The sequence below is a fragment of the Tursiops truncatus genome, chromosome 2, assembly GCF_011762595.2.
Source record: "Tursiops truncatus isolate mTurTru1 chromosome 2, mTurTru1.mat.Y, whole genome shotgun sequence".
NCBI classification, from domain to species: domain Eukaryota; kingdom Metazoa; phylum Chordata; class Mammalia; order Artiodactyla; family Delphinidae; genus Tursiops; species Tursiops truncatus.
In genome coordinates, this window is record NC_047035.1 from 61380120 (window position 1) to 61393445 (window position 13326).

A 13326-nucleotide genomic window follows, 5' to 3' on the forward strand; every position below is an offset into this window, starting at 1 on the left:
GTAGTCTATAAATTCAGACACTGACTGCGGTTGTAATTCATATAGTTTGGCTGAACACAGACAAAGACTGTTGAACTCCAAAGCAGGTCAGGTTCTTTTACCATTTTAATATGTCTTTAATGTGGTCTCAGAGGTGTGTTTTATGTGATAAACATATCAAGCATATCCAAATCAGGAAGATAATGCTGAAGTACCAGTTTTGCCTTAGCATTATTTATGAGAGAGGCAGGGGTCGGGGAAGCTGTCTAGCAGATAGAGTAAAAGGCCCAAGTATAAGACGGGTTAGGTAGTATTTATACTTCTGTTACTGGCCCTGATGTGACCTAGAGCACGTTAGTTTATAGCTCTGTGTTTCAGCTTCCTCATCTGTGAAAAGGGATAATACCTCACAAGGATGTTGAAAAAGATGTTTGTACTGAACTACAAGATACAAGATAGAAAGAATAAGGAACATAGCTTTAAAATTACATCCTTATTATTTTCTGGGGTAGACTTTAAAACAGAAAACATGGTATATTTTGAATGTGTACTCTATGAAAAATATATTTTTCATAGAGTAGAAAAAATTGAAGAATTATTAAATTTCTAATTCTCAATAGATTTCTGAACATTGGAATTTTCCTGTGTGAAAAACAACACCTGAAAATAAACTGTTAATCAAAAAGGGCCAAATCTAAGTTGAAGCACATCACTTTGACTAAATATTTTTCTAAGTGTCCCGTAACAAGAAAAAAATTAACCCTCTAAGGGCTTCCCTGGTGGCGCAGTGGTTGAGAGTCCGCCTGCCGATGCAGGGGACATGGGTTCGTGCCCCGGTCCGGGAAGATCCCACATGCCGCGGAGGGGCTGGGCCTGTCAGCCATGGCCACTGAGACTGCGCGTCCAGAGCCTGTGCTCCGCAACGGGAGAGGCCACAACAGTGAGAGGCCCGCGTACCGCAAAAAAAAAAAAAAAAAAAAATTAACCCTCTAATTCCAGTAAGAACTTGTTCCCAAAGAAAAATCAAATGATTCTGTATTGCAGTCATGATATTGTATTTTGAGCCAAAAACACTAAAAATATTTGAAATGCATTAATAGAATCTCAAAGAAAAGCGAATGATAGATCAGTATAAACTCAGCATAGGCATTATAACAACAATGGTTCACACTTATTAAATACCTAAGTCTGTACTCTGGTATGGTACAAATCATTTGACACACATTATTTCATTTGATTTTCTCAAAAATAATATGATGCAGATATTAGTACAATTCCAATTTTACAGGTCAGGAAATTGAGGCTTAGAGAGGTAATTACCTATCAAAGGTCACCTCAGCTAGGAAGTCAGAATCTACAGCATCTGTCTTACTACAGTGTTAGCTAGGAATTAAAACACTATGTTGTACCAAAAGAATGACTGCAAAACAAAAGTTTTACTAATAAAAAGATAAAGACCCAATTAAGTCAGATTTAGAAATAAGTGAAGTTGTCTGTATATAAATTATAACTTAAGTCTGTTTATGTCACCTTTTAATCATGTTACTAATTATAAACCAAAACCAAATAATTATTAAAAATCAAGTCAGAGAATAACACTTGACTTCTTGGTTTCACTTAGTTTTCAGGTGACAGAGTACAGTAAGTGGATGAGTGGTTATTTCAATTTTGAATCATATACAACAAAACAAAACAAATAAACAAAGAACAAATGAAACCAAACTAGAGTTAGAAAATGTATACATCTCAATTATGAGCCAACAGTGTGTCCAACTTTCCAGATCAAAATCTCAATTCTCACATCTTTTCATATAATTGATGTTTTAGAAAATTTTTATGTTTTACAGTTCAGATCAGTTAACCAAGCTTGACAAGACAGCTAAACTTTCTACGGATTAAAGCAAATTAAAATATTTATCAGCTCAGTAATGTCTAATAAAACTAAACTAAAAAAATACCTAGGCTTTTGAATTTCTTCATTGTTTCATGAAATAACAGAATATTGTTTATTTCTGATCTAATCTGAACCAGTTATTTGGGGAAAAAACTGGAACTATAATAGTAGAGTACTGACAATCACAAAACCCTTAAAAAACACAACGGGAACAAGATATACTGCATAACAACATTTAAAACTTAACTAAAGAAAATAGTAAATTAAATCCTAATAAATTCTGAAGTTTCATAAATACCTGAGGTCTGAAATAGCAAGGGGAAAAATATTTTAATATTGACCTGAGTTCATAAAACACATCTTTGTTTGTAAATACAAGAAAAACATTCAATTAAGTCTTTTTTGACCTTTGCAAACTTTTGGAACATCACCTTAAACTTCAAAGAACAACTACTTCATGATTTAAAGAGTGAAGACTCTAACTACTTCACTGATAATTGAGACTGGAACATTTACACATTTAAATGCTCAACTGCAGGTAAACATTTGTCCTTTTGGGAGAGGCCCAGGTGGAAGGGCCCCATGGCAAAAAGACAATGTTAAGTCCCGGATATCTGAGCGTACTGCCAGTGCCCCGTCTTAAAAATACTGCTGGATCATCATTATCATCCTCAGTCAATATTTACTAAGCTCTTTATGACAGCAGTCGCATTAGAAAGTTTATAAAAATCAAGAGTAGCTCAAAGATCTCAGTTTATTGTATCTTGGTCTGTAAGTTAACTTTGATATTTATTTTTTTTTGCAATTAATGAATCAATGTTTCTGAACAAAGGTCTTTATTATTAGCTATTATTTCCATTTATTTTAAATATTTTAAACTAGTTTAGATTCAATAAAACTTTAATACATTTAATAATGTATATATGCAGAAAGAGAAAACATTTATAATGCAAACATGCTAAATAAATCTAATTGTACTGATTGAAGTCTCTTGAAATACGAAGGAATTTTCTCCTTTCATTGTCATTTCTGGCCATAACTAATGTTCATAGGATTGAAGTTTTGGTTTTTTTTTCATACTATGTCGTAATATTGACATTCAGTCCAGTAGTAGGGATTGAAGTTTTTAAAAAGGCACCCTTTTCCTCACTAACCTGTCATGGGCCCCCACTTCTACCAAGTGGCAGAAGAATGTTATGATTAACACTTCTTTTAAAGTTTCTAATATTTTTCTTAACATTTTATTTTTTAAAGTGCTTGAATTTCTGAAATGTAAAGTACTTTAAAAAGTAGTTTAAAATATTTGGCAAACTTAAAACATAAAATGAGGTTATCATTTATAGGCATCTATTTCATAAGGTAAGTGAATCTACTTTGGATTATCATTCCCTTATACATCTGATTGTGTTGTAAAGCACAACACTAATAAAATATATTAAAGAGATGAACTTCACTGATATAAATATATTATACACGCACATATGTAGACATTACAGACCTATTTTTCATAGAAGCTTATTTTCTTCTAGGTGTGAAATTTAATTTGTGCAGGTTATTATGAATAAAGGCATTAAAACTTGCAAACTCATTTTTATATAAAAGTAATATATACACATAAAAAATTCAAACACTTGATTAGGTTATGAACGCAAGTTAAAATTTCCTCTCCTCTCATTCACCACACACATAATAAACCTAACTTCTAGACATAGTTCCACTTCTCAGAACACCTGCTCTTGAGTTTCTGATGTATCAGAAAAAATTTTATTGACCATGAAGGAGGCATCAAGCATGGATTCAGGTATAAGATGCAATGGTAAATAAACAAAATCCTGGTCCTTGCAGAATTTAATTTCTCGAGGACAATCCACAAATATAGTATAGTGTCATGTAGGCTTATTTCCATTATTAATGAATTATTAATTTCCATTATTAAGAAAAATAAAGGAGAGTAACAAATAGAGTGATGCAGTGAGGAGGCAGGTTATTTTAGACAGTGTGGTCAGGGACATTTAAGCAGAAAGTGGAGCAAAGTGAGAAGCTGACTTGTGACACCGGGGTGGGGGTGGGAGGTAGATCACTCCAAGCAGAGAAAAAAATGTCAAAGTCCTGTGATGGGAGCATTCTTAGAATGTTTGAGATAATAAGGGAGCTGGTGTGGCTGGAGTGAAGCAAGAGTAGACACATACATGTTAAGAAATGAGGTTAGAGAGGTAGCCAGGGGCCAGTGCATAGTTATATGTATACAAATACTTCTTTTATAGTTAAATAAGAACATAAGAACACAACACACATCAGGGGGTCACAAACGTAAATGCCTACATGATTAAGGCAGTTGATGTTAAATGCGTGAAGTAGGCAGGATGGAAAATGTCGTAAAATGGTAAATGCATGCCCCTTTTAGAGAAGGTAGCTTCTACTAATCCTCAGCTAATTGCTGAAATACACAGGTGTGATGGTTAATTTCATTTTATGTGTCAACATGGCTAGGCTATGGTGTTTGCATGTTTCTTCAAACACCAGTCTAGATGTGGCTGCAAATGTATTTTTTAGATATGATTAATATTTAGATCAGTAGGCTTTGAGGAAAGCAGATTACTGTCCATAATATGGATGGGCCTCATCCAATCAGCTGAAGGCTTTAAGAGAAAGACTGAGATCTCCCGAGGAAGAAGGAATTCTGCATCTTGGAACTCACAACTTCAACATCAGCTCTTTCCTGGTTCTCCAGCCTGCTGGCTTCTCGTGCAGATTTTAGACTGACCAGCCCTCACAAATGCATGAGCCAATTCCTTAAACTAAATCTCTCTCCCTGTATATACACAGTCTATTGGTTCTGTTTCTCTGGAGAACCCTAACACACATGCCACGCTAAGGGTCCCCACAGTGGGCAGATCTTTCAGTGTTGTTTTTTTCACTATAAGAAACAATATTGCAAATGAACATGGGATAATGATACTGTTTCCTAAGCTTTTTTTTAATCCTAAATTTCAAGAAAGGTAAAATCCAAACAAATGTTTCTGATAATGATTTTCAAATCTGAACACTGTTGGCCTGGAAAAAAAAAAAGAAACTTTGTTGGCAGATGATACTTTCTTTATCATATGGAGACCTCATCTTGCCCCACACCCCTGCAACTGACTAACTGAAATGGTGAAGTAAGTCCATGTTATCTCCAATCATTTACTCATCATTGTTCTTATTACGTGTATTACACAGACTACCATTCTGCAGAAGAAACTTTTAATCTGAAGAAACTTTCAATCTAGTGTTAAATTTGACTATTCATTTGTTTGGCAAATATTTAATGAAGGCCTATTATATATAAAGAACAGAAGCCTTAGCAGGGAAATTAAGAGAAATATTCATACAACTATTACATAGGTAAGCATGAGGTATGTATTGTGAGAGAGCACTGTGAATAATTATGGTAGTTAATTTTAGGTAGAATGAGATCACTTCTGGTTGAGAAGATCAGAAAAAGATTACCATAATAGTACTTAAATTGTGTTCTAAAGGCTCAATAAGAATCTGATAGGTTAGAGATGGAGTATTCCAGGGGGAATAAGGTGACTAAAAGAAAGTACTGAAGTGGGAAATTTGGTGGGGGGTGTGTGTGTCTAGGAAAGAGCGAACAGTTCATTTTGAGAGTGCAAGTAATAGTTGATTTAGTATAACGAATATTTGTTGAGTGCCTACTATGTGTAAGGCAGTGTACTAGCATCAGTGACACAAATATGAATGAAACCAGAAGGTAAAAAGATGATTAGTGGAATACTAAATCAGAAAAAGAGGTGGCAAAACAACAAAAACAAAGAGGTGGTGGCAATATCTAGGGTTCATGAGTGTTAGGTTAAAGAGTTTGGAATTTACTGTATAGGTAAAGTGGTATTACTAAATACTGTTGATGGCTGATTGAGAGGTTGAAAATAACGTTTCAGGCATCTTAAGAGGAGTAAAGAATGGAGACAAGTAGATGAAGTAGCTAGAAAAGCCTGGGCATGAAAATATACAAGTCTGGTCTAAGGCAGGAACTTTGCAAAGAAGGAGACATTGCAAGGAAAAATCTAGCAAAATTTGGTTACTAATTAAATTTGTAAAAAGGGACAAGTCAAAGATTACCTATGTAGAAGGCAACAGGCATCTGTGGAACTATAATAATAGTGCCAAGAACAAGGGAAACACTTTACTTTTTTGTTTAACAAATATAAAACTAAATTTTTCTCAAGCTGATAAAAATAATGTTAATAGATGGCAAACTCCAGGATCTATAATTGGCAAGCCCATTCTAACTTTGGACCTTTTGCTAACCACAATGATTAAATGGCAAAATATTTTGTTAAATGTTTTTTTTTTTTAAATATTTGTGAAGGTATTAAACACATCAACCTGAGACACTTTATTAATTAATTAATTTATTTTTGCTGTGTTGGGGCTTCGTTTCTGTGCGAGGGCTTTCTCTATTTGTGGCAAGCGGGAGCCACTCTTCAACGCGGTGCGCGGGCCTCTCACTATCGCGGCCTCTCTTGTTGCGGAGCACAGGCTCCAGATGCGCAGGCTCAGTACTTGTGGCTCACGGGCCTAGCCGCTCCACGTCATGCGGGATCCTCCCAGACCAGGGCTAGAACCCGTGTCCCCTGCATTAGCAGGCAGGCTCTCAACCACTAGCGCCACCAGGGAAGCCCCCTGTTAAATGTTTTTAAAAGAGAAAGCTGGGCCATTTTATAGAATAAAAAAGAGCACCTGAGAGCTATACACGTTGAATTTTAGTCTTATTCTTATAACTTATTGTTAAAATAAGGCACAGAAAATAGTGAAACTCAGTAATGCAAAATAAAATGTCCGTCTGGATACAAAGTCATAAAGACATAAAATATTTTGTTAGAAATAGCCTCTGTAGTAATTTAATTGTTGTCTTATATGTCAATAAAGCAAAAACTTTTAGAGTATTTTGATCAATGATACTATTAATATATTTCCTTTGCACAGTACTTTACAGTTTTCAAAAAGCATTCAACTAAATCACCTCCCTGATTTTCATAATAAGCAGCTCAGACATTATTTGTTCATAGGTGAAGTAACTAACATACAGGTGCAACTCATTGGTATAAGAAGATAGTTCTTGATTCTAAACATCACTAAACAAAAAATTAATCTGCCTCATATAAAAGGGCTATAAATTTCACAGAATGTTAGAAGCAGAGAAAGCCTCAAGTCCAAGTTAAAGAAATTGAAACCTAGAAAGCTCGCAGCTTGCCTACATTAAAAAAAATTTGATCAATGGGAAAGATGGAAGAATTCAGGTACTCTTTTGTTCTTTTTATTACTGCTTTGGCAGTATGGTACCTTGACACAGCTCCCTGATACATAGTCCTTATAGAAAATATATATATGACAAAATGTTTATGTCTTTGGGCAGTCCAGTTAGCACAACTGATTAGAACATAGAACTAAGAGGTCAGGATCGAGTGTTCAACCCCTCTTGATGAGGGATTTGCATTGAGAAAAATGTTGCTTCATGGCTAGAGTTTGCATGCTATCATCACTGCTGATTGTCTAATTGATGTGTAGTTCTGACTAAAAGAACACATAGTTGAATGAAAAACTATCACCATCACACACACAAAAACCCAACCAGTTCCTACTGACAGTCAGTAATATTTCTGATTGCTAAGGATAACATACATACAGACCAAAATATGGACAAAAGAAGTAAAAAACACCCACACTAAATAAAATTTATAAAAAGAATGTAGAAAATAAGCACTTCACCCTCTTTTTGAGTATATTTTACATGGCTTCTATCTTTATGGCTTCTGTGACTTTGAAATGTAGTATATCATGAACCCAGTAAGTAGGATTTATTTTTAGTCCTGTATTCACTATGTCAAACACTTAACTATTCTATTTAATTATTTAAAAAAATACCATTACAATTGTAGGAAACATATCACCTTAAAATATGAAGCACACTATTCAATATTTTTGGTCTAGAATGCAAAATTTATCACGTTCTGAAAGGCATCACAACTTCTCACTTGGAATTACACAAAACATAAAAAAAATTTAAAACATAATCTGCTACTATTACAAGTATATTAAATCCTAGTCTACTGGCACTAAACAACAGGATAATTCTTATCTACACAGTTGAATTTATACTTTCTTTAAGCAAAAGGAAATATAAGGAAGCACTATAAAATCAGCAAACATTGAAACTTAGGCTTTCTCTTGATTAGAAAAGAGTTTGTTATTATTATGCCTCCTGAGCTTAGGAATGCAGCACTACAGGTTTAAAGAACAGGAAAAGATCATTACTAAATACAAATCTAACTCTTAAAAGTTTAAGATTCTTCCCTGATGAAACTGTTTAGACTAATGAAGCTGTTGCAAATGAACTGAGCATTCGGCACAAAGGAGGTACTAAGACTGTACTAATAGCACTTTAGTAATATGTAAAATTTATTTTAAAGCTTCACATTGTTATTCCTTTCCTGCTATACTTTCTGCTTTAATGTGAAACAGCCATCAGTTATAATGGTAAGTTTAGTATCCCTACCCATTCACCTCACTTGCCTCTGTCTCTAAGTGTGCCAAAGGACACAAAAGGCCAACATTTCCTTTTCTAAGTATTCAAAGTCTTCTAAACCTCAAAGGAAACAAACAGAATAGAGAAACCTCGTAATATCAATATATACTTCCATATTCCTTATTTCCATTCAGGGAAATGGGATGCTTATAATAACAGTAGCTCTTAGCATAACCCAGCAAAAGAAAATGATTTTTGGAAAAAAATTTAAAAAGAATAAGGTCAGTATCACCAATTGGTAGAAGTAAAGGCAAGGTAGAAAAAATGTCATCAGCATATTTTAATCTGCTCCTAACACTAATAACTGATCACACATCCTCTTCTGCTTTGGCTGCTGGAAAGTCTGAGAGCCAGACTTATTCTCGAGGCTTATTCTTTCCCTGTTTCATGGTATACATGCAAGCTGACTTACTCCTGGCTCTAGCTTACTGTCCTATTCCTAGATTTTTCTCAGCGTATTTTTTCTTAATCATTGATGAATAACTTTCTTTGACATGACAAAATACATGTATGTATGTATGTATATATATATTTGCATGTAAAACTGATTTGCATAACTGAAAGTGTATTTTTTCTTAAACTTTATTTAAAAAATCCATTATCTATGATGACATACATACAAACATGCAAACACACATGAAAATTACAGAATTAGTCTTGGTTTTCTTCACAATAAATATGGAACTTTTCCCTTGTCCTCTATAACAGAGGAAACTTAGAAGAAAAAATGGTAATATCTCTATGAATTTGTTGTGTTTCACGTATGGATTTGTAATCACCATCTATTCAGGTGTGTAAGAAATATTGTTTACTTTCACTTAAAGCAGAATCTGAGATTCCAGGAAATTTAAACTTTGTTGTTTTGGGTAATTGCCTCTTCCTTCCTAGGATTCTACATCCCAGGGATCTTACTCCTGTTCCATTTAAAATAAATTTCTGTATATCCTCACAGTATGTTCTCTATACCTTAAAAAAAGGGAACTATTAATTGTGAGCTTAAATTTATTAACATTCACAGCTATTCTTATCTCCTTCGCTCCTGTCTATAAGCACAAGGTGATCATCTTCCTGTTCAAACCCTCCTGCAGATTCTCAATTCCATCTCTTTCTAAATTTGGGGGAATTCTGTTCTCTCTGTTGGCTCCTTCCTATGTGCCATGAACATGCTCAAGTGTCTGCCATTTTTCAAAATCAAAAATCAAAATCCTTAACCCACATTCCTTTCTTCTCAACTATCATTAACATCTTTCTTATTCAAGTTTATTCAAGGATCACTTTATAGTCCAAATTTCTATGCTTCTTTCCCTCAAATCACTCTTGAACTTACAAAAAACTGGCTTCTATACCTAATACTCTATTAAAACTACTCTTGTAGAGGTCACTAATGACCACCTAATTTCAAACAAAATGGATACTTTTTGCCCTCATCTTACTTAACCATTCAGAAACATCTGACTTTTTTAAAAAAAATCTCCATCCTTGGCTTCAGTGATATCACAGTTTTTGATTCTACTCTTACCTCACTGACTTCTTGTCATAAAAATAAGTTTATCTTAACATTAGTTGAGCACTAACAACAAGCCAAATACTGTGTTAAGAGCTGTACATACTTAAAATAACTCTGTAAGATACGTACTATAATTCTTATTTTACAAAAAAAAATGGTCTTGGAGAGGTTCATTTATATAAGGTCACGCAAGGGAGGGCTGTCAACTGCAAATCCCTGTAGCTTAACGACATCATTAGCAGATTTTTAAAAAAAAAAGTAGCAGTGAGAGGGGTCCTTGTGAAGCTTATCTTTGAGCCAATAATTGTTAACTCTTTATTTAGAAGCGGTTATTTAGCTCTGTTAGATTCATGTAGATTAAAAAAAGTCTTTGAAAGATAACTGGTTAAGCTTCATAATTTTCAAAAATCTTTCAATAATCTTCTGCAATTCAGCAAAGAGAAGGAGCATCAAGAACCGGTATCAAGGTTTGTTTTTCAGTAAGTAATGTCAATTTTTGCAAGGTTATCGCATTGCTCTCAGCATTCTCAGACGCTGTCACTTTAACAACAGAGCACCTGCTGTCCTATCTCACAAGGATGGCAGGAGAGTTTTCCATAAAAACTCTTCCTATCAATGGGGTGAAACTACTACATACCATATTGCAATATCCAAGGTCTGGGCACAAATCACACATTATTCATAAGTCTTAATAAAGGGTTTAATAAATGCTTCTATTATTCTACCAAGAAGCAACCCTAATTTAATGCAGCTAACTGAAGTGTGAGTGTAAAATGGCAGCCTTCAAACTTGGCTGCACATGGGAATTTCTAAGGAGCTTGAAACACACTGATAGCTGTCTTATCCCAAGAGATTCTGAAGTAATTGGCCTGGGATGGGATGGGGATCAGGATTTTTAGAGGCTCCTCAAGTGATTCTAATGCAGTTACAGATGAGAATTCACTGGTGTAAAATACAGATGAAAGACTGTTACATTTACCCTCTTAAAAAAAAAAAAAAAAAGGATGGGACGTCTTCAACCGCTATCAGGGTTCTGCTTGCCTACGTGCCTACTGATTCTAACTGCAAGCAAATGATTCCCCACAGGCAGTCATCCAACAAACATCCTTGGTATTTGATAACCGTATTAGTTTCCTAGGGCTGCTGTGACAAAGTACCCAAACTAGGGGGCTTAAAACAACAGAAATTGGGCTTCCCTGGTGGCGCAGTGGTTGAGAGTCCACCTGCCAATGCAGGGGACACGGGTTCGTGCCCCGGTCCGGGAAGATCCCATATGCCACGGAGCGGCTGGGCCCGTGAGCCATGGCTGCTGAGCCTGTGCGTCCGGAGCCTGTGCTCCACAACGGGAGAGGCCACAACAGTGAGAGGCCCGCGTACCGCAAAAAAAAAGAAAACAAAAACAACAGAAATTTATTGTCTCACAGTTCTGGAGGCTACAAGTCCAAAATAAAGGTTTCTGCTGGGTTGTGTCCTCTTTGACAGCTGTACGGGAGAATCCTTCCATGCCTCTTCTAGCTTTTGGTGTTTGCTGACAATCCTTGGTATTCATGTGCTTGTAGATGCATCACTCCAGCCACAAGGCTGTCTTTGCCCTGGGTCTTCATATAGTCTTCCCTCTATGCTTGTGGCTCTGTGCCCAAATATCTACTTTCTATAAAAACTTCAGTCATGCTGGGTTAAAGCCCATGCTAATGACCTCATTTTAACTTGATTAGCTCTGTAAAGACCCTATTTCCAAATAAGATCACATTCTGAGGTACTAGGGGTTAAGATTTCAATATATTTTTTTGAAGGACACAATTCAACTCGTAACAATAACCAATTACTGTATATGCCAATAACATTGCTCCAAAACATGGGTTCTTCACATGAGGGTGGGAAAAAATTTTCATCTTTATTTTTCACTCTCATGTAAATACAGTATTTCCTACAATTATGAACACAGGCAACAAACTATACTAGTATTATTAGTGGCTCTTGAGAGTTTACGCCATAGAAACCACTGGTATTTTCATGTCACATTTCAGTGTTTGCAGTTATCCTCAAAATACCATTTACAGTCATTACTACTTTGAAATTACAGTTTTTTAATAGACTTGCTGTTAGATCTAGTTATTTAATTATTAATATATTAATAATGGCACATGTATTTTATTTCAGTAAAACTGATTTTGATTTAATTACATTTTATGCACTTATATTTTAAGATGGGGACTAAATTTTAAAAAAATCTTTCAATAACCTACAGCCCCAGTTAGTGAATTCTTACATTTCAGATGAGGTTTTTAAAATCTTTGTAAGTATTAAAAAATATGCAGGGCATCGTACATCACTTTTCAAACCTTTTTTTTTTTAAACTATGATCCACTGTGAGAATATATATTTTAAATATAGCCCAAGACACAATCTTATTTCTCTCTCACACAACACAAAACTGAAACAAAAATATCACAAAACAATATTTACCCTTTCTGCACTCTGACATTTTCTATTCTATTTCTTTTCATTTAAAAATGCCAGTGTGACCTACTGAATTAATTTCACAACTATTCTTGGAGCATAAATTAAATAAGTCTTAAAAATCCTTTAGTGGCCTTCCTTTAGAAACTTCTCATACTATGATAGGTGAAAGGCTATTATTAACTGCTTTTCATGTACTATTTAAAAAATGTATGCCATCACTTTAGAGGTGCCATTTAGATGAGCAAATTGCTCAAGAGCTAAGCAGCTTCCATTTAGACAACTAGCTAAGAGTTATGTAAATTTTATAATTCCCATTTTATAATGGGAGCCTAAACTTATACTTTACCAAATACAGGAAGGAAAAAAGGTACAATAATTAATATTTTAGGCCTGAATCATTCTGAAACTACAAAAATGTCTTAAGTGAATAATGTTTAATTTCATTGAGGTATTTCCTCATTCACCACTATAAAATTAGGTAGAAACATTTCCCAAACTAACATTTATTTATGCCTAGGATAAAAAGAATTTTACCTGTAGTAAACTCGAAGTGTCTGGATTTCTTCTTCCAGTTTTTTGTATTGTTGAACTGCAGTTTCTCTGGCTTGTTGCATAGCTAACAACTTTGCCTGCAATTAATATTTTAAGAAACTTAATATTAGTTTGATACATTAAAATACAGTGCTATAGTATGAATAGAAGACTTTAATTTCTGGGAGTTTAAAACCTATCATATTTTTAGTAGTGGTTCATAATTTCCCACAAAATAATCCAATTATATTAATAACAGAAATACTAAAGACATGAACATATTAAATTTACCAACTTTGCTCATTACTAAACTTCAACCTTATTCATCTGTATCATCAGATATATGCCTTTCTGCAATGTTTA

The 13326-nt window shown here is 34.5% G+C and overlaps 1 protein-coding gene across 8 annotated transcripts in view; it reads right to left on the reverse strand.

Annotated features, from left to right (window-relative positions):
- The window catches only part of MIPOL1 (mirror-image polydactyly 1), a 315627-nt gene that overhangs the window by 100376 nt on the left and 201925 nt on the right, over positions 1–13326 (reverse strand). For all 8 annotated transcript variants that reach the window (XM_073800541.1, XM_073800543.1, XM_073800539.1 and 5 more), the window contains one exon: positions 12967–13061. In XM_073800541.1, the coding sequence (XP_073656642.1) occupies positions 12967–13061 (95 nt within the window). The remainder of the gene's footprint in view (positions 1–12966; positions 13062–13326) is intronic.